Genomic DNA, 21,072 nt, shown 5'->3' with positions numbered 1-21,072 from the left:
CTTAATTGTTTTAATATTTAATTCCTTGTATTTTTGTATATTTAGAGCTTTATATGTTTTTTCAAATTAGGTATCTCATCTGTCAATTTATTTCAGACAGTAAAGGGGGAACTGCAAAATACACATTTCAAAAAGGTATGGTGTGTTCCATTGATGGATGAATAGATAAGCAAAACGTGGTAAATATATCAATGCAATATTATTCACCTTTTGGGGGGCAATGCCACATGCTACTATGTGGATAAACCTTGAAGACATTAAGTTAAGTGAAATAAGGGGCCAGTCACAAAAAGACAAATACTATGTGATTCCGTTTCTATGAGGTAGTCACACTCACAGCAGTAGAAAGCAGAACGGTGGTGGCCAGGGGCTGGGGGTGGGGCGGGGAGAAAGGGAAGTTGTTCTTCAGTGGTTTTAGGGTTTCAGTTTTGTGAGATGAAAAAGTTTGGAGATCTGTTTCACAAAATGTGAATATACTTTACTGAACCGTGCAGTGAAAAATGGTTAAGATGGTAAATTTTACATTATGTGTTTTACCACACACACACACACACACACACACACACACACACACACACAAGGTGGAGTACTGTGTGGGACAGGAGGGGTGAGGAACCATCACCCTGGTCTGACCGACAGGCCTCTCCTCTACATTCCCGGCTCCTGTCACTCACCCGGAGCATTGCCCTCACGGCGCTGCATAGGGTAACTGATTTCCACATCCGGCTCCCTCCCAGGATTGTAAGCACCTTCAGGAAGCAGCTGGCTCATGGTTTCACTCTGCTTCTACAAAGCCTAGCATAGGACCTCGCACACAGTAAGTGCTCACTAAAGGTTTGCTAAATGAATAAACCAAGATAACAAGGATCACACATGGATACTGTCGTTTTTAAAAAAGCTCCATCAGGGATTCCACTGATTTGTTTAATAAGAGAATCTGCATGTTTTTTGTATGAACACCACGATGGCAGGCTTTCTTGTCCTCATGGGAAAATATGAAGATGAGAGATGGAAAGATAAATAACAGACACAGCTGGAAGCCGTTCTGGGAGGATGACATCACTTTTCAAGTGATTATTTTCGTATGTGATTTCTATTTGATGCTAAACATATGGATTTTTTTTTTTTTAAATAAGTATTTGCCCCACAGAGATTGTGCAGAGCCTGGTTTATCTGTTGAGTTTTTGTTTTTAGGACCCACAATTAAAGGATTTCCTAGGGTGGCTCAGTTGGTTAAGCATCCAACCCTTGATCTCAGGTCAGGTCTTGATCTCAGAGTCGTGAGTTCAAGCCTCGTGCTGGGCTCCACGCTAGGCATGGAGCCTACTTGGAAACAAAAGTAAAGAAACAAACAAAAAGGATTTCCTGGTTCTAGAAGCAAAAGGGTTAAACAGGCATTGTTACACCTTCTCACCTCTAAACTCCTAATTCCCTATCTTTCTAACCTAAATCCTGATCACCTGCTTATTATAGGCAGTGACGTTATGGATTTTTCAAATCGTTAAAATTCAGCTGTAATCAAATCTCACTGGTTCTATACAGGTCTACAAGGGCCCTGTATAGTATTTCAAATAGAGAAAACCAGAAGGTCGAGCCTTTTTGATTTTTGCTGAGAAACTGTTATACATTTAAAATTGGTTTAATTTTTAAAAATCCCATTAAACCCCTCACAATCTAATTTACATCCAAAATTTTCTTTAGTTGGGACACTGGAAATCGCTTGGAAATTTGTCTCATCAGTGCAGGTCTCCTTGGACAGTCTTTATTAAAAATAATCCATCTTTAATAGTTCTCCATGTTTGTTTTATTTCTCATTCACTCTCTTGATTGATTTAGCTCATTTTTAAGCTTCAGATAGCTGGAAGAAGTTTTAGATTAAAATGGCAAACCCAGATCTAGTCACCTCTTTCATCACTGGTGATACCCATATTTTCTGATGGCCTATGTTGGAAAAAGAAAAAAACTAGAGGAAAAACGGCAGAATGATGGAAAATCCATTAATCAACCTTGTCTTGCCTTTTCTTTGTCAATTTTAATCATTAGAAAAAACTACAAAGTCATCTGCTCTAAATGTGGGAAGAGAAGAGTGGCAGAGGACCCAGACCTGCTGTTCTTCAGACAGCTAGCCATGACTTTTACTATTTAAGGACTAATCCAGCATTTCTCCTAAGTTGAAATGGTCATGTTTCTCCTACACTAACATTTATCTGTTTCTGGGCTCTCCATTCTTTCTATCAATTTGTCTATTTTATTATCTTTAGTATGCTTTTGGGATCTGGTAGGGCTAGTCCTTCCTCATTATTATTTTTTTTCAGACTTTTCCTGGCTATTTAGCAATGATGTGTTTGAATGCCCCAGGTCCTACACTTCTGCCATGTCTCCATTTAAATCAATATGAACCTAATCACTTGGGCCATTCCAGTCACAAATCGTTCTTCTAAAAAGACCCTTAGGCCGTAAAGAATGGGTTAATTTCTTTTCTGTTTTCAGTTGGTTCTCTACAGAAAGCATGACTACAAACAGAAGTCCTGCACCACTCCTTCATCACACCCCAGGTTCACAGCAGGTGCCATTTCATTCCAGGCATCCTACCTGAGCGATTGTCTCTGGGTCCAACGGCTTGTGGTCATTGAAGCCTGTGTATTGCCCTGACGATGTGGACCTTCTAATAGGAGGACTGTCGATCTTCTTGAGGGAGTCATGCCGGCTGATATTGGTCAGGCTGCCGTGGCCTGGTCGGCGCCTCCTCTCTGGACTGTCATTGTTAAAGCCACGGTTCTGCAGCAGGCCCCGGGGGTGACTGCCCAGGCTTGGAGACCCCAGGTCCACTGAGGAGTTGGAAAGAGCATGCGGGGGGTGCAGGGGGCAATGGCCATCACTGGTCCTGCCAGGACGTCTTACTGGAGGGGGTGGCTCTCCTCTTTTTCTTTGTCTAGAAATACACAAAAAGAGAGAGAAAATAGGAGAGCTTATCACACCGGGTAATCCTGCGACGCTGCGGGTCCTGCGGCCCCTCAAAGTGCTTGGAAAAGTGCTGATTGTCAGACTCCACCCACCTGGCTAGATAGCCGTCAGGGTGACGGTCTGTTGGGGAGTTCATGTCCTTGGATGAAGACTTGTCCTCAGTCACTGGCCCACTGCTGGCCTCACTGTCAGCTTTTTGGCTCAGAGTGTCTGAAAACGTATCATCCCTGCAACAAAGAGAATCAAGAGGGAGGGTCTTTCGCAAGATGAATGGGAACAAAAAAAATAAGTGATGGCATTTACATATTTGAGTCTTTCTCTCATCAACATGACTTTTTTTCATAATAAAAATATACAATTTTGGGGTGCCTGGGTGGCTCAGTTGTTAGCGTCTGCCTTCGGCTCAGGTCATGATCCCAGGGTCCCGGGATCGAGACCCGCACTGGGCTCCCTGCTTGGCGGGAAGCCTGCCTCTTCCTCTCCCACTCCCCCTGCTTGTGTTCCCTCTCTCACTGTGTCTCTCTCTGTCAAATAAATAAATAAAATCTTAAAAAAAAAAAATATATATATATATACAATTTCATTGCAGGTAAAGTGCAAGATTCAGATACACAAAAAAGAGCAAAATCACAATCACCCATGATATGATATAAAAGCCAGACACCACTGCTGCTAGAATTTGAGAAAATATCCTTCTCTACTTTGTATCTATGCCTGGGTAAACATGTCTGATGTCTGCATATATATGTACGGTATTTATACTTCGATACTTACATGTTTATATAGTTTAGATAGCTATGACTATATTCTGTATATACACATAATATTTCTTGGATTCTGAGATCCACATTTTAACATTTTTTTTTCTTTTTCTTAAGTTAGGCTGAATCATTTAATCACTGTATATATTTTACGGCATATTTCTCCTTTCCTTGAAAAAAAATTTTTTTTTTTTAAAGATTTTATTTATTTATTCGACAGAGATAGAGACAGCCAGCGAGAGAGGGAACACAAGCAGGGGGAGTGGGAGAGGAAGAAGCAGGCTCATAGCAGGGGAGCCTGATGTGGGGCTCGATCCCATAACACCAGGATCACGCCCTGAGCTGAAGGCAGACGCTTAACCGCTGTGCCACCCAGGCGCCCCTGAAAAAATGTTTTTAAATTAGTGCTGCACTGTGAAATATTATATTCACAAAATAGGGATTATATTGTATATGATTTTGCAAACTGTTTCTTTCATTTAATGTATTATGACCATCTTCTCATCTTCTTAAATATTTTTAAATTACAGCAATATTAAAAAAAAAAAAAAAGAAGAAGCCTGAAGAGGATTCTCTTGAGACATTAGGTATCTTGTCTCTGGGGAATCTGGAACTGAAACAGTAGACACACAGCAAGAGATGAGTACCCTTGGGTTTGGAACTAGCAGTGTTACTACAGCTCTTGAAGATATTCTCCACATGGGTGATTTTTCTAAGAGCCTGAAAGCCTCACAGGGCATCTCTCACTAGCCCTTGCTCCGAATCCGATGGTGGAGTTTGGGAAACAAAAACCTACTGGCCCAGAAGTACCCAAGGCAAAGAACGGTGCCCAGCTCTGAGGTTTGGGCTCTGTAATCCCTTCTGCTCTTTTCTCGAAAGACCAAGGTCAGTTTAGGAACAGTGGCTGGAGTCTTCCGGCGGGAGCACCCCCCCCCCCCACCCGCAGCGGGAGCCGTCACTACTCACATATCCTGCACCACGATGTACTGGTGCGGCACGAGCCCGTCGATGCCGTTGTGCCTGCCTTCCCACCAGTCCTCAGACGCGCGGTGATACAGCAGCAGGGAGGCCCCCTTCTTGAAGGACAGTTCTCTGGCGGATCGCCCCACGTAGTCAAACTTGGCTATCGCTTCTATTGGCTCACATTCTACAAAGAACATACCAGAAGATGATGAGGGACAGAGTTGTGAGGTAAGCATGAAACACTGCATGAAAGTTCTCTAGGAGGCCTTAGAAATAAACAAGGCCATTTCAACATCCAGAGCGAACAAGGTAATAAACAAGTCCTCAATGGGGGCTGTTAAGAGAGATACAGAAAAACATTCTCTTGCTGTCATCAGTTTTTCATGCGAAGAAAAATGGAACATTGGATCTTAATTTCCACAGCCTTTTACCAGCGATAGAATGACAGTCTAATAAAAAATATTTTAAACTTTGCAACATGATATATGAGGTCTTTCCTTGGATTGTAATATCCTCCAGAGTAGTTCCAATATTATTTTGACAATGATGGAGTTCCCTTGTAACATGTTAATAACCATGGATAACATGGAAAAATCACTATACCAGAACACTAGGAAGTTTATGCTTTATTTGCTTATTTAAAGAAAAATCAAGTTTACAAAAACCAGCACATTAAATACTATTTGAGTACATTTAATTTCTTCATGTACTTTTCCGGCACTATCAAATCTTCCAACTACCACCGACAGTAAAGATAATTTTGTTTTCTCTAGGATCAGTAATAAATTCTAGTTACCTATGAAACAAGCACAACTTAGACTGTCCTGTACCCAAATTAAAAGACCAGATTCAAAAATTATATTATTCAGAGGTCAAAAGATATTCAAGGGGATTATGGTAAGTGAAAAAAAACAATCTCAAAAGGTTACATACTGTATGATGCCATTTATATAGCATGCTTGAAATGACATAATAATCAAGATGGAGAACAGATTAATGGTTGCCAGAGGTTGGGAAGAAATCATGGCTATAAAAGGGGAGCACGAGGGACCCTGAAGATGAAACTGTATGTGACTAAGTAAACGTTTGCACACACAGCTGAGTGCACGTGAAACGGGTGAAACGTGAATATGGCGGATGGGTTGTGTCAATGTCAGTTTCCTGGCTGTGATATTATGCTGCAGTTATATACGATTTTTACCATGGAGGGAAATTTACCATGGAGGAAGTTGTAGGATTTCTTACAACTGCATGTGAACCCACAATGACCTCAAAATAAAAATAATAAAAAAAAGATATTGAACTCTGAGCCTAGAATTGGAATTTTAAGCCCTGATCTAGTTCTGATCACAAAGGTTGAAGGCAAAGAAGAGGACAAACTATACAAAACAACTACAAAAGATGCTTTTTGTGATTCAGCTTATTTGCAAAAAGCCCTTCAGTTCTGAACCTTTCGATCTTTCCTCCCGTCTCTCACCATCCTCTCCTCTTCATCCCTGCTATCTACAATAGATGAGTAAACTTCTAATCAATAATAAACAGAAAGGGCCAATACAAGTGCTAAATGTTCAGAGAAATGTATCTATGCAATGAGCAATGTCTCATTTGCTAAAAACTGGGCATGTATTAGTTTCTAAATACTCTAGCTTAATTGAGAGACTATGGACTCTAAGAAACAAACTGAGGGCTTCAGAGGGGAGGCGGGTGGCGGAATGGGATAGGCTGGTGATGGGTGGTGGGGAGGGCATGGTGCACTGGGTGTTATACGCAACTAATGAATCATCGAACTTTACACCAAAAACCAGGGATGCACTGTATGGTGACTAACATAATATAATAAAAAAAACTAAAAAAAAATACTCTAGCATTTATACACACATAATAGATTAAAACCTATCTGTCAAATATTTTCTCAGGAAATTGTCTTCTATTTTGCTTGGTAACGAACCTTCCCATTTAAGACAGTTTATTTTTCCCCAAAGATTCTTGAAACATGTTTAATATCTTATACGGAAGGACTGCATAAGAAATCACTGGACAGCCAGCTAGGCTTCTTTCTGACTTGATAAATTCAAACATTCTCTGGGCCATGTAAAGCACAAGCATAAAAATCAACAAAACACGCTGAAAAAGCTTAGGGTTTACCTTATATGAAGGGCCTGCGTGAATTTCAGCTTTACATTTAAATACTATAATCTACATGAAGTATACTTCTTAGCAAAGTAGGTGCAAAAATAATTTTAAAACAGTAGCTTAAGTCCTTTAACAACTGACCATAACTTTCAGATCACATGTTACCACTATAGTATTCCCTCCTAAAATTATATATATATTTTTAAAAGATTTATTTATTTGAGAGAGAGAGCGTGCAAACGAGAGTGTATGGGGGGAGGGGCAAAGAGAGAGGGAGAGAGAATCTCAAGCAGACTCTGCACTGAGCGTGGAGCCCACGTAGCGATGGAGCTCATGACCCTGAAATCATGATCTGAGCTGAAACCAGGTCAGACGCTTAACCAACTGTGCCACCCAGGTGTCCCTAAAATTACATTCTTTATTAAAACAATATGAATAGCAGCTTTATTAAATATCTACAAATCTGCTTTATAGAGGAGGGACTATAACTTTATATTCAAAGAGACTGACTTTATAGTTTGTTTTAAAATTGCAGATAAAGAATAAATTCTGGTTGATCAGAGATGAAGATGCCAATTTTTTTAACCCTAGTTCTCCTTGGGGAACAGAAATAAACATGTCCACGGTACAGGGGACATGAATAAACATATCCATGGGGAGGAAAGAAGACATGCCTATTTGTTAAAAAGAACTTCCGGACATGTAATTCGCAAATTCCTATGTCAACATGCTCGTGTAATTTGAATTTCATTTTACTGAAAAAAAATGGGAAGATACCAGCCCATAACATAGTGTGCAGTCTACATGCTTGTCAAAGGGAGATGAAGAAAGAACCATTAATGTTCTTTAGACATTTACTAGACATTCAGTCATACATTGTCAGTGCTGGCCAAGGACTATTTAAGATAATTTAACAGATACATATGTATTTTATCATAATTTCATAATCATGCACTCTATACTTGTTATCTCTGTTTATTTGTTGAAACAACTAGCAACAGGATTATCAGACTCTGCTTATTTAATTCAAATGTGGGGAGATTATGAAAGAATGACCCAATGAATCAGAAGTACATTTTTATTGGTAATTCTATATCAACTAGTAATTCTGAGCAATTTCATTATTTTGACTCTTTCTACTCCCGTGGGAGTCATTTTACAGTCAAGTGTCAATCAATAAGCTACTTATACACATCTTAGTCTACTTATTGCAGAGCAAATCAATCTCAGGGCATGGCAACGCACCATACCCTTTCCTATGGAGTCACATGATCCTTTAAGGTTGTCAGAAGACTCAGTAGTATGTCATTGCTATCGATAACAGTAAGAGTAAACACAGTAACTTCATTTTCCTGCATGGCTATTACAGTTCTGTGCAAAGGGGAAAAAATTCAGTACAGCTGATTTTCTGACTGTCTGGTGCTATCAAGTCTTATATTTCCATGTCTTGTCATTTCATACAAAATGCTAGTACATTGCATTTTTTCTTTGGGACCTTGCTGTCCCAGACACTTTCCCTTCTAGATCTGTTACCCACTGCCCTCTCAGGTGATGGTTCTGTCCTAGGACAGCCTCTCTTTCAGAAACAAAAGCTATCCTTCTCTAGTGATACCATGACAGAGAAAAGAAAATACAATACCTGGGTATCACAAAGATAATCAATACTCTAGTTAATTTGGTTACAGAACTTTAGAGGTTGGCTGTGGGCAAGGGTAACTGTCTTTTGTACGCAATGCTTTTCTTTCTAGCAAAATCGGGTGAACATGGTTAAAATGTTATCGAGGAGGGGTAAACAGAAGGGGGAATGAACCATGAGACACTATGGACTCTGGGAAACAAACTGAGGGCTTCAGAGGGGAGGGGGGTGGGGGATTGGGACAGGCCGGTGACGGGTGTTAAGGAGGGCACATATTGTATGGTGCACTGGGTGTTATACGCAAATAATGAATCATGGAACATTACATCAAAAACTGGGGATGTACTGTATGGTGACTAATTAACAAAATAAAAATTATTATTAAAAGAATAATAAAACGTTATCAAAAACACAAAGCCCTCAATGAAACTTCTCCTTTGTAGTGACGAGGTAAGAACAACTACCAGATGGCACGGTGGGGAGGCTGATGTTTGGGAAGAGAAATGGGTGGGGTTTTGTCTTAGCTTTCCCGGCCACCAATGAAAGCAAGGAAACAGAGAAGTCAACAGTAAGAAAGGAATCAATCATACGGAGAAACAAAGAAACTAGAGACAAGAGAAGGGATGGTGGCAGAGGTAGGGCCCAGAGACTTCCAAAAGCACATCACAGAAGTAGAAGCTCTCACTGTAAAGAATTTCTTCTAAATGAAGTCCTGAAAATGTCAATTCATTTTACTTTTAAAAACATAAATAAATTTTTTTTTTGCTCAGATGTAACTTTTTAATATACAAACAAACAAGGAATCCAAAATGCAATGCATGTTGAAGAGAAACATTAAAACTTTTTTTTTTTAAGGCAGAGGGTGGACATTAGACATCTTGATTACCCTTACCCTCTTGCTGAAATGGATGAAAAGTTCTGGATTTTTTTAAAAAAAATATTTTATTTATCCATTTATTTGATAGAGAGAGAGAGAAAGAAAGTACAAGCTGGGGGGGGGGGCAGCAGAGGGAGAGAGAGACACAGGGTCACTGCTCCTGTTGAGCAGGGAGCCTGCCGTGGGGCTTGATCCCAGGACTGTGGGATCACGACCTGAGCCGAAGGCAGACACCCAACCGAGACACCCAGGCACCCCGAAAAATCCTGGATTTAAAAAAAATCTTTGTAGGGGCGCCTGGGTGGCACAGCGGTTAAGCGTCTGCCTTCGGCTCAGGGCGTGATCCCGGCGATCTGGGATCGAGCCCCACATCAGGCTCTTCTGCTATGAGCCTGCTTCTTCCTCTCCCACTCTCCCTGCTTGTGTTCCCTCTCTCGCTGGCTGTCTCTATCTCTGTCAAATAAATAAAATCTTTAAAAAAAAAAAAAAAAAAAAATAAATAAATAAAATCTTTGTAATTGCATTAATAAGCTACCACGACAGTAAGGAATATTAAAGACAAAAAAGTAGGAACCCAGTGAGGTAAACAGAACACGAGAAAATGTGAGTCAGAGTTCGCCCTGAGGGTACTTTCCCTGCCTGGTTACCTTAAGGTTTCATTTTGGACAAAAAACTAAGTCCAGGGTCTGTTCAGTGTGGAGAAGGTACCCCCCCCCCCCAATAAAGGACCGCCCTCTCAGTGTCACGGTGAGCCTCTAGTTTTAGAAATCTGCCTCCCTCCTAGCCCTCCATACTCCTCCATAGATGGTATACACCACCCCCGCCCCCTCCTGGACTTAAAAATAGAATCTATCTCAATCCTTGGAACAAATCATCTCCAAGAATCCCAACCACATTCCAGTCCTCAGGTAGGTTTGCACTTTAAAATCACACTACCTGGGTGGCCTGGAAAACCTCAAGCTAAAAATTCAAAATGGTCCCAAGTTGGCTGTGCTCCAAGGCAGAAGTAAAAAAGTCTTTCTGGAGGGATCTACCTTCGACTGAGCCTAAAGGAATTATACACAGTTCCAAGGAATACATGAAAAATTTACAAAACACTCTGGAAAATAAGACTCAGTGAGCAAGAACCAACAAAAACAAATCCAGGAAGACTGCAGATAGTAGAATGATCAGAATCACGATTTAAAACAATGGAAAGGATTAATATGAGTAAAGGGCAAAAGACTGTAAAAAATGATTAAGCAGCAGATGCGAAAGTGAACCAAACTGTAGAAAAAAATTATAAACTCAGTGGATGGGTTTAAAGCAGATTAGTCATAGCTAAAGAGAGAATAAAAGGATCATGTATACAGCTAAAGCCGTACTAAGAGAAAACTGACAGCTTTTTATGTTCATATTAAAAAAGTGTTGAGGGGTGCCTGGGTGGCACAGCGGTTAAGCGTCTGCCTTCGGCTCAGGGCGTGATCCTGGCGTTCTGGGATCGAGCCCCACATCAGGCTCCTCCGCTATGAGCCTGCTTCTTCCTCTCCCACTCCCCCTGCTTGTGTTCCCTCTCTCGCTGGCTGTCTCTATCTCTGTCAAATAAATAAATAAAATCTTAAAAAAAATAAAAATAAAAAAGTGTTGGGGCGCCTGGGTGGCAGTCAGTTGGGTGTCTGACTCTCGGTTTTGGCTCAGGTTGTGATCTCACTGTGTGATTGAGCCCCTCGTGGGGCTCTGTGCTCAGTGCAGAGTTTGCTTAAGACTCCCTCTGCCCCTCCCCCAGCTTTATCTTTCCCTAAAATCAATCAATCAATCAATCAATCAATCAATCTTCAAATAAAGTTTGAGCAGCCATCACTGAAGTGCCAGTGGACAAAATGAAGTTCAATCCCTTTGTGATCTCTGACTGGAGCAAGAACGGTGAAGGCATTTCAATGCATCTTCCCACATTCACAGGAAGATTATGTTGCTCCCCCTTTCCAAAGAGCTGAGACACAAGTACAACGTTTGACCCATGCACAGCCACAAGGATGATGAAATACAAGTCGTGTGAGTATAGCACAAAGGTCAGCAAATGGGCAAAGTGGTCCATGTTACAAGAAGAAATACGTCATCTTCATTGAACGAGTACAGCGAGAGCAGGCAAATGGCACAACTGTCCATGTGGGGATTCACCCTGGCAAGGTGGTTACCACTATACTAAAACTGAACAAAGACTGCAAAAAGCTCCTTGAACATAAAGTCAAATCTTGCCAAGTAGGAAAGGAAAAGAGCAAATATAAGGAAGTAACAACTGAGAAGATGTGGGAATAAAGTAATCTGATATAGTACTTTAAATAAAAACTGTTAAAATGAAAAGTGTTGAAAAGTAATGTTAAAGATTAAACTTGCTGGAAAAAGAAAAAAATGATCTCTAAAGAGAAAAGTGTAACAGTTTATTGAGAGACATTAAATAACTAGAAATATGTTTTTGGACTGTAGGAATGAGTATTATAAAAATGTCAATTTTGTCCATGTTAATGTAAGTAAAGTTAGTGCAACTGCTATCAAAACCAACAGGTTTTTAGTTTTTGTTTGTTTTAAGAACTTGAAAAACTGAGTCTAAAATTTAAGTGAAGTTGCAAAAGAAGAAGAATTCTTAAGAACAGCGAAGTCAGAGGTCTTGATTTGCCAAATATTAAGATTTATTAAAAGGTATAAAAATTAAGACAGGAGGCATAGACAAGTAGGTCAGTGGAACAGAGGAGAGCCCAGAGACAGACTTGTGCAAAGAGGACCATGATTTTTGCAGAGCTGTGGAGTAAAGACAATTAATGCTGAGACAACTGTGCATCCATACGGAGAAAAAGGAATGGACCCCTACCTCACACCATACCTCCAAAGAAATTCCAATAGAATAAAGACCTATGTGTAAAAAACAAAACCTGAAAGCATTTAAAAGAGAATATGGGGGGGGTGCCTGGGTGGCTCAGTCAATCGGCTGCCTTTGGTTCAGGTAATGATCCCAGGAGCTTCTCCATCTCCCTCTGCCCTCCCCCCAGATCATGAACACCCCCTTTTCTCTCCAAAATAAATCTTAAAAGAGAGAGAGAGAGAGAGAGAGAGAGAGAGAGAGAGAATATGGGGGAATTATCTTCATTACCTTCATTCAGCACAGAAGGATTTCTTAAAGGAGACACAAAGAGAAACAACCATGAAGGAAAAGATTGGGTAACTTCAACTCCTTTAAAATTTCCTTGTTTAGCAAAAGACATAATAAACACATGGACAACAAATTACAGAGCACAAGATATTTGCAAAACATATATACAATAAAAGACCTGATCCAGACCCACAAAGAACTCTTATAAATAAGAAAAAAACCAAAGCCAAATCAAATTAAACAAAGCAAAAAAAGCCCAGAGAAACGAAGAGTGGGCAAATGGGCCCTAAATGGGCAAAACGCTTCACAGAAATTTCACACAAAAAAAGAATTCGAAGCACACAAAGGTCAGTATATCTATATGAGCCATATCTTTTATTTTCTGTATTCTGACCTTGTTGCTGCTGGAGGGACTGGCTCTCCCAAGATTCGTTAGTTCCTACAGATAGTGTAAACAACTCACCTGTTGTGCCTTTCAAATACAAACCCCCCAGTCCAGAGCCCACCCCAACCACCTCCTCTGGGTCACTCTCCACCTGCCCTAATCACCTGAGCCAGGTACCAGACACCCAGAGACAGCCCCTATGCCCCAGAGCCTGCTGAAATCATTCTGCAAACTGCTTACCCTGCCCTGCCTGTTCCTTCCTGTGGAAACCACAGCAAAGACTCTTGCCCAGTTGCTCCTTCTACCTCTGCCTCCTGACCAACCTTGGTGCTTTTCTGTGTGGCCACCTGTGGCATGATGTACCCTTTACTCTCGAGAACTGTGAGTAACAAAGTATCTTTTCAATGGGCAATTCTCTCCTGATCTGTTGTCCTTACTATACACCAAGTTTTCTATTAATACTGTATATTGTAAAATAGCATCTTTATCAATAATCAGAGAAATGCAAATTAAAGTTACAAGATACCATTACACACGACGAATATTGGCAAAGATGACAATATTTGATAGAATTAAGTATTGATGAATATTTCCAACTGGAAAGCTGATATACTGCTGGTGGGGGTATATATCATTACAGCTATTCTCGAAAACAGTTTGGCTCTATCCAGTAAAGCTGAAAACATGCTTACTCCTAGGTGCGTATATCATGGAGAAACTCCTGTCCATTCGCTGTACCGTAGTACCATCTATCTTCACAATAGTCCTAAAGGCACTCTTTTTAATGGCAGGAAAAAGAACCCCTCACATATTCATCAATAATAAAATAAATGCAGGGGCGCCTGGGTGGCACAGTGGTTAAGCGTCTGCCTTCGGCTCAGGACGTGATCCCGGCGTTATGGGATCGAGCCCCACATCAGGCTCCTCCGCTGGGAGCCTGCTTCTTCCTCTCCCACTCCCCCTGCTTGTGTTCCCTCTCTCGCTGGCTGTCTCTATCTCTGTCGAATAAATAAATAAAATCTTTAAAAAAAAATAATAAAATAAATGCAATGGAATATCATACAGTGGCCAAATAAATGATTATAATTGTATGCAACAATGTGGGTGAATCTCAGGAACATAATACTGAGTGGAAAAAAATCATGAGACGTATATACGGTACGATTCCATTTCTAGAAGTTCAAGAAAAGAGAAAATGAAACAATAAACCATTGAAAAACACAAACACATAGCAGTTACCCCTGAGGGAGTAAGGAAGGCGAGCATAACAGGGAAGGCAAAGGTAATGATGTCTTTTTTCTTCAACTTGGTGGTGGTTTGTGGTGTTCACTGCAATATTATTCTTCATACTTTACACATATTTTATAAATACTCTTTTGTATCCTACTGAATTCTTAAGATAAACAATTCTTTAAAAAATGGATATTAAGGGTAGTTTTATAACAGTACGGGCACAAGGGCATACCGTCTTCACTGGTGTGGGGCTCTGTACCAGCATCCTGATCCACTTCCTCCAATGTACCGTGCTCACTGTACGGGCTGTCACTGCGAAGTGGAAACAGACATTCTCATAAAGTCAAAGAAAGAATTTAAAAAATGAACAATTGCTACTGTAAGTGAAAACAGAAGACTTTGGAATGGCAAAAGAGTTGCTGGATAGTCTTTCAATGAAATGCTGGTCCTACGGGAGTGCAGGTCCCTTCATCTTTGACACAGATAATTCGTATCCACAGAAATTAAAATGAGTTGAATTCTAGTGGAATAGGGTTATTGCCCTATGGATACACCAGTTTTTGCAAACTCATTTCAACATACCTTAACTGCATATCAATTGATGGCTCTTTGATTTCTGCTTTGAATTGGCTGTACTATCTTTCCCATCTTTTCTTGACACATGTACATTGTAGACTTGAGAGTCATGATTTTATTCTTTTTAAAAACTTGGCCTTTAAACACAACCGCACTCCTCAAATGTATGCTGGTAAATGGAATGCATCTGTCACAAATACAAACCTGACATTCTGTAAAAGCCCATTTATATTGCTGGTGCTGGGGAGAAGGATAACTACTTTATCATTGAGTTCCTGTTCAAAATGAGCAATGCCCACAGAGAACACCATGCATGGGTGAAGGACATAACCAAACACATGTTACTGACTGCAAGACTCTTTATTATGGGGACTGCTTGTAAAAAAGTAGTGACCACAAAATCTTAGGATCCAATGTATCAGATAATATTGGCTAGACCTCCACGTATCACTCTTGGATAAAAGGAAGAAGACAGCAGAACTTACTGATATAGCCCTGAATGTTTGGAAATAGTGTGACATTGGCCTTGCAATAAATATGACTATGAAGATAAAGTTATGCATCTCACCAGGGCTGTTTTATTCATTTATCTTCCCAGAGCCAAGCTCAGCAGTCAGTACCTTGCACATAGTATGTGCTCAAGTAAATATTTTTAAATTCAATTTCACGTGTGAAATTGCTGGGTACACCAGAGAACTGGAATCCATCGTGCTTTGCTGTTTAAATTTAGAAAGGAGCGCTTCTGGAAACAGTCACCCTTCAGTTTCCTTAACGCATACATTTGATCATACTGTGGTGTAAGACCACTGTTAGAGTTCAAGTGTACTTTCACCTTAAAGATCCTTCAGCTACTCACTCTACTTCTACCTAATCCTCGGTGAGGCCACGGGAAACAAAGTGTCGGTGGTGGTGGGGTGTGTGTGTGTGTGTGTCCAGAATGGGCTTAGACAGGTCTGTTCCAGCTGCTCCGGAATCTAAGCTGTACAGAACAGTTTCTGGAGCGGGCTGGGAGGCAGCTGTTGAGTGTGAAGAGTCACGTGGGCTTTGGAATCAGACAGACCTGGGCGGCCTCCAGTTACGAGTAGTCCTTGGAGAGCCTCCATGGCCTCTCTTCACTTCAGAGTGGTCAGTGCATAAAGTGATCACATGTAGCTGGCACATAGTAGGGGCTCAAGGAACCAAAGCTACTTTTACTGTATATGACTTCGTAGAAGCAGGAATTCATAAGTCACATAGTGAGCATAGACATTTTAGGGTTTCCTACCTTTGGGATTATTCAACCGGCCACACCCCCCCAATCTTCATACTTCACTAGTGACTATACTGCCATATTAATAATATGTAATATTGATAGTATAATAGTAATAGTAGCATTGTAATACTAAATACTAAATAATATTAAATAATAGTAATAGTTACTATTACTGCCATTTTTTAACCCAGTGATATATTAATAATAAATTAGATAAATGAAAATAAATTTGCTTAAAATGACCATTACTACTATAATTGGTTAGGATAATATTTATTAGTAAGAATGGAAATAATTAAGAATGAAAACATATTTGGTTGACAGGACTCCTTTAAAATGATATATCTGAAATACTTCCTATAGAGCCAAAACTATTTCAGAATAAAAATGAAATCTGTCAGCTCAGTTATCTTTGTTTGATATAATAGTAAAATTAATACAGTTCTATATAATATGTTTCAAAACTGTTATTCTCTACTGAAGTTACAGTAGGGTGGATATATCTAAAAAGATGCCATCCTTGAGGGATGAATGGGAGTTTTCATAGTAAGAAGCCAGTGTCATGGGTCTTAGTATTCTAACTTATCTCAAGTGTTCCTGCTTCTTCTTTTTGTAAAAACTGGAATCTTTGGCAACCTATGGTCAATTCTTATTCTTAATTAAATTGATGTCTATACTTCCATAATTTTTCCAGGCGGAGAAACACTAAAATTCTTGGGACTTACCAGTAGTCATCTCCAGCCATACATTTCTCATAAACAGGGCCATCCAGCTCCTTAGCATCTGGGAAAATAGTTTCATGGTGGATGATGATGGTTTTGACAATTTCATTCACATGAGCCTGGCAAGACACTTGATCCTGTATTTCCGGGACAGGCATTAATGTGGGGCCAAAACAAATGGCCAGGTTATATGGGTCCATCATGTTCTCATCGCTGTACTGTGAAAGGCTATGAGAGAAAGGCAAGAGTTATGAAAGGACAAGAGAGAAGAAAGAAAATTGATGTTTTTTTTTTTAATATTTTTTTTTTTAAAGATTTTATTTATTTATGTGACAGAGAGACAGCCAGTGAGAGAGGGTACAGAGCAGGCGAGTGAGAGAGGAAGAAGCAGGCTCCCAGCAGAGGAGCCCGATGTGGGGCTCGATCCCGGAACGCCGGGATCACGCCCTGAGCGGAAGGCAGACGCTTTAACGACTGCGCTATCCAGGCGCCCCAGAAAATTGATGTTTAATAAGATACTTTATATTCTGAAAATAAGGATCCAAAGCATTTTATTTGGTTTTTATTATTAGAATAAGATAACGTTCCATCTACTTTAAGTTGCCTCAGCAAATTCCAAAGAAAGTAAAGCAACTTATAACCTTTCAACTAGGAAGAAACTGAAAGGGGAATATAAATCCTCCTTACTTAATTAAGTGGCATTTTTCAAAGCCACAAGAGAGTTTAAGATAATTTCTATTTCAATGGAGACCACGATCAAGTGAATGCGTTTCGTTTGTAGACACCATGGTGAGGCTTTAAATGCTGTTCGAGTAAATCTGAGGAGGGCAGCGTGAGCGCCATAAAGCTTTATGGACATCTTAACATGTCCTCCCACATCTCAGAGTTCAGTTTCCCCCCTATAAATCTTGAGGAAAGCCTAGAGGAAAACAAAGCATCTTTTCTTTGTACCCACTGAAAGAAAGCAAACAACTCCAGGCTTTATAATTTGCTTTTGGGTAAGACTATCAAAACTGCCCACCAGTCAGGGCCACAGAAGACGTTATACGTGCAAGAAAAGGGGAAAAGAATCCCCAATTCTCTCATTCCTTTTAAAGCTGGCAAATTACAAGCTTTGGGGAGGTTTCTGGTTGTCTAGCACTAATTTCTAAATTCAATCCAATGGATATTTGTGAGGTATTTTCCAGAGGTGACTCAAAATAAGCCAGTTCTTTATCGTTCTGCCTCTAACACGTGCAGAAGGTACTGTTCTAGGGAGAAGCTAGAGACGTTATCTTTCCGTGAATAAGATGTCAATCTTGAAAGGAAATGTAAAATCCAGGTGAACAGATGACAAATGGAAGAAAAAAAGAGACTCAGCCACATTTGGGAGACAGTGACAGACACAAAGAAACTGAAATACCACATGACCTGATACTTTACCCTTTTTTAGAAATAAGATAGCCTAGAAAGCAGAAAATACAAAAGCATGATTTCCTCAGCTAACATATGTCTTTCCCGTCTGCCATTTCTCAAGCATACTGTCTTTAAAAAAGTTCACAATAAAGGCAATGATCATGTTACAGATCACCTGGAAAATGGATGCACAGAGGGGAAGTGAGATTCAGAGTAAGAACGGTCTAATTTTCGAAAGACACATGGAAGCTTGATGGGGAGAGTCATAGTTAATCTTTCTGGGTCCTTAATTTAGTGCAGGTTTGAAGAGCAAAATCTTGTTATAAAAATGTTATATCCAAGTTTCGATTTTACAATTAAGGGAGAATAGGCTCTTTTCATAATGCCGGTCCCACGCATCCCACCCGAGAAGTTGGGGCTTGTTTCTGCATGAAGGCAGGTGCAGCGAGCCAGGGGGCATTTTTGGGCAGAAACGCTGGAAGCAATGCCAGCCGGCTGACTCATGGCACATCTGCTATTCTGTTGAGATGCAGGGTGAGTTAGATTCAGGTTTTATGAACTTTCTTGATTCACAGACTGCTTTACTAGTCTCTTGTGGTTTATTGGTTCACAGGGGGTATCGCTCAGGTGTGCCAGGAAAATTCAGTGGGGACAGCACGTAGAAGGCCGGCAGGAACGCAAGGCACTCCAGACTGGGGAAGGGGAAGCACATGCAATTAAAGGTGAAGACGGCAAGCCTCCGGATTTTTTTTTTTTTTTAATTTGAGGCTTTAACACTAATGAGGAAATAAGATTAAAAAACAACAACAACCCAAAAAACCAACCCAGGTCACTGGGGAGGGATCATGAACACCTTTGCTTTAATAACTCATCTTCAGCTAGGCAGGTCAAATGCCAAACACAGAAATTCAGATTCCTGTCCATTTTGCCCCATTTCCAGCCCCATTACGGAAGAGGGGTGTATATTTGAGCTGAGTGCCTTGCTGGGATTTGCCATCAACTCTCCAGCTCAGGCCCCGAAGCCCAATGTCCCAAAAGCTCTGGTTCATGAGTATCTCTTGAATTTTTGTCTTATGGCTCTTCCAGAATTTGGAAATGACGGCAGCTTGGTCAGTTGTGATCCCACCTTGCTTTTTGGTTTGAGCAGTCAAGAATGCCTCCAGCTGGTTGAAATGCATGTCTGCAGACACAATAGATTTAAGAATCCCCCTCACCTTCACCATAAAGGGGCAGAACTCCTCAGGTGACACCCCTGGATAGAGCTGGCCCCACAGCAGCTCCTCTGTGGTGTCCCGGTGCCCGTGCCCAGGCCGCTCAGCAGCCTGCTCAGAGGTCTGGAGCTCACCCACCAAGGTCAGTAAGCGTTCAGATTTTTAAAACCACCTGGGTAACTAGGCTTATTTAAAGATAGAATTTCTGGTCATCTACTTAATCTAAACATAGTTTATACCCATCTCTCTAGATACCGCATATTTCTAGTGGTGATTTCTGTACAAATGGGTTTTTACTGTCATTTGTGCATATTTTAGTTCCCTGCAAGCATTTCCCCAGTGGGTGACACTTGGTTTCTGGGGTCAGCCTGGGTGGGTATGATTTCAGGAACAGTCAGCAGGACTGTAGTAAGTCCCCATGACTTGTGAGAACTCTACACCTCCAAAGAAACAGAGAAGAGCAAACACCTAATTTTGGGAAGGATGAACCCATGCCAGAAGGAGAAGGCATTGCCCTGAGCTTACTCCTCCCAGATTCTTTTATTTCCAATTACTTAACTACATCCTTGAAGAGAAAGGGGGTTCTTAGATAGGACTTGGAGAAGATGTTCTTATAGTGGGGCTCATTTTTCTTACCTAGGAAGTAAGACAAATGAAAATCGAGGTGCATAAATGAAAACAGTAAAGTTCCTTTGAAAATAACGCCGTGATTTTTTGAGGTCTCTGTTATGTTATTGCTGAGATTTTTATAAATACCTTCTTGACAAGGTCTCATTATATTGAGTTTGTAGAAGTTCTTTTTTGGATCTGTGTATAATTCGCATCTATGGTTCCCCCTCTCTCCTTGACTTTGGCTCCAAAAATCACAGACATTTTCTGCAGTGAGCGGGACCAAAAATCACAGGCATTTTCTGCAGTGAGCAGGTAGTTTACATCATTTTGACAAAAATGTTCATGACATTAGCTTTGGATGGAAGTTGGAAAAACACATATTTCACGGACAAGTGTTCTTTCTGGTAATATTTGTATACTTTTGCATTACGGCCACAGTTTCTCCATCTTTCAGCTATTATACAATGACCTTAATCTGCTGAAGAAAAGCATATCTTCAATCTATATTCAATCGTCTTCTCTTTGACTCTGCTGATAAATGGGACCCCATGTACATTTTATAGAATCTAAGAACAAAGAGTTCAGAGCAGTGCAAATGGAAATGGAAGACAGGCATTCCGGCAGAGTAGTAAGGTACTTACTGATTGAGGAAGGCAAAGAGGTACCTCATCACTATAAGGACGGACCTAGGCAAGGTCAGGAGGAGTTTGCGGATGTGAAGCGCCCTCTCATAGAGATTATCTATTCCTACAGACAGAAGAGAACATGGTCAGGATCCTTTCGCTTGCCACATTTAAAGCAGAACACTGGGTACTGGTTAGGTGTCCGACACTTGATCTCAGCTCAGGTCCTCATCTCAGGGTCATGAGTTCAGGCCCTGCACTGGGCTCCATGCTGGGCCTGGAGCCTACAGAACACTGAGTATCAAATTTCATATCTGACCATAAGCAATCCCTTGCCCCTCGGTGAGATGCAGTTGTATCCAAAACAGTGAATAAGTGATCAGCTTGGGTGTACCCCCATTTCTGAGACTATCTACTCTGACCCGCCACTGTTTTCTCTGATTGCCTTGGTCTAGAGCGACTCAGTGTCTTCTAGATTTGAAAACCATCCTTCACTTGCTATTTCTGGATTTTGCATCTGATATGGTTTCAACTCCTTTCAAAAGCTGCATGGTAACTAAAGTAGTTTTTGGGGACATCTCCCTGTGATTCATTAATGCATCCTA

General features: G+C 40.6%; 1 protein-coding gene and 1 pseudogene across 1 annotated transcript in view; one reads left to right on the top strand and one right to left on the bottom strand.

The window, feature by feature from the left end:
* SRGAP1 (SLIT-ROBO Rho GTPase activating protein 1) overlaps positions 1–21,072 on the bottom strand; it is a 259,904-nt gene that overhangs the window by 6,175 nt on the left and 232,657 nt on the right. Inside the window, exons 16-21 of the mRNA XM_008684244.2 lie at positions 20,486–20,591; positions 16,630–16,854; positions 14,309–14,388; positions 4,692–4,872; positions 3,057–3,191; positions 2,593–2,932 (exon numbers count right to left, since the gene is read on the bottom strand). Coding sequence (XP_008682466.1) covers positions 2,593–2,932; positions 3,057–3,191; positions 4,692–4,872; positions 14,309–14,388; positions 16,630–16,854; positions 20,486–20,591 — 1,067 coding nt within the window. The remainder of the gene's footprint in view (positions 1–2,592; positions 2,933–3,056; positions 3,192–4,691; positions 4,873–14,308; positions 14,389–16,629; positions 16,855–20,485; positions 20,592–21,072) is intronic.
* LOC103656919 lies at positions 11,093–11,629 on the top strand (annotated as a pseudogene).

This window comes from Ursus maritimus, unplaced genomic scaffold, assembly GCF_017311325.1.
Source record: "Ursus maritimus isolate PB19 unplaced genomic scaffold, ASM1731132v1 scaffold_21, whole genome shotgun sequence".
NCBI lineage: Eukaryota > Metazoa > Chordata > Mammalia > Carnivora > Ursidae > Ursus > Ursus maritimus.
Note: the sequence above shows the minus strand (reverse complement) of the source record. Positions and strands in the feature narration are given on the sequence as shown.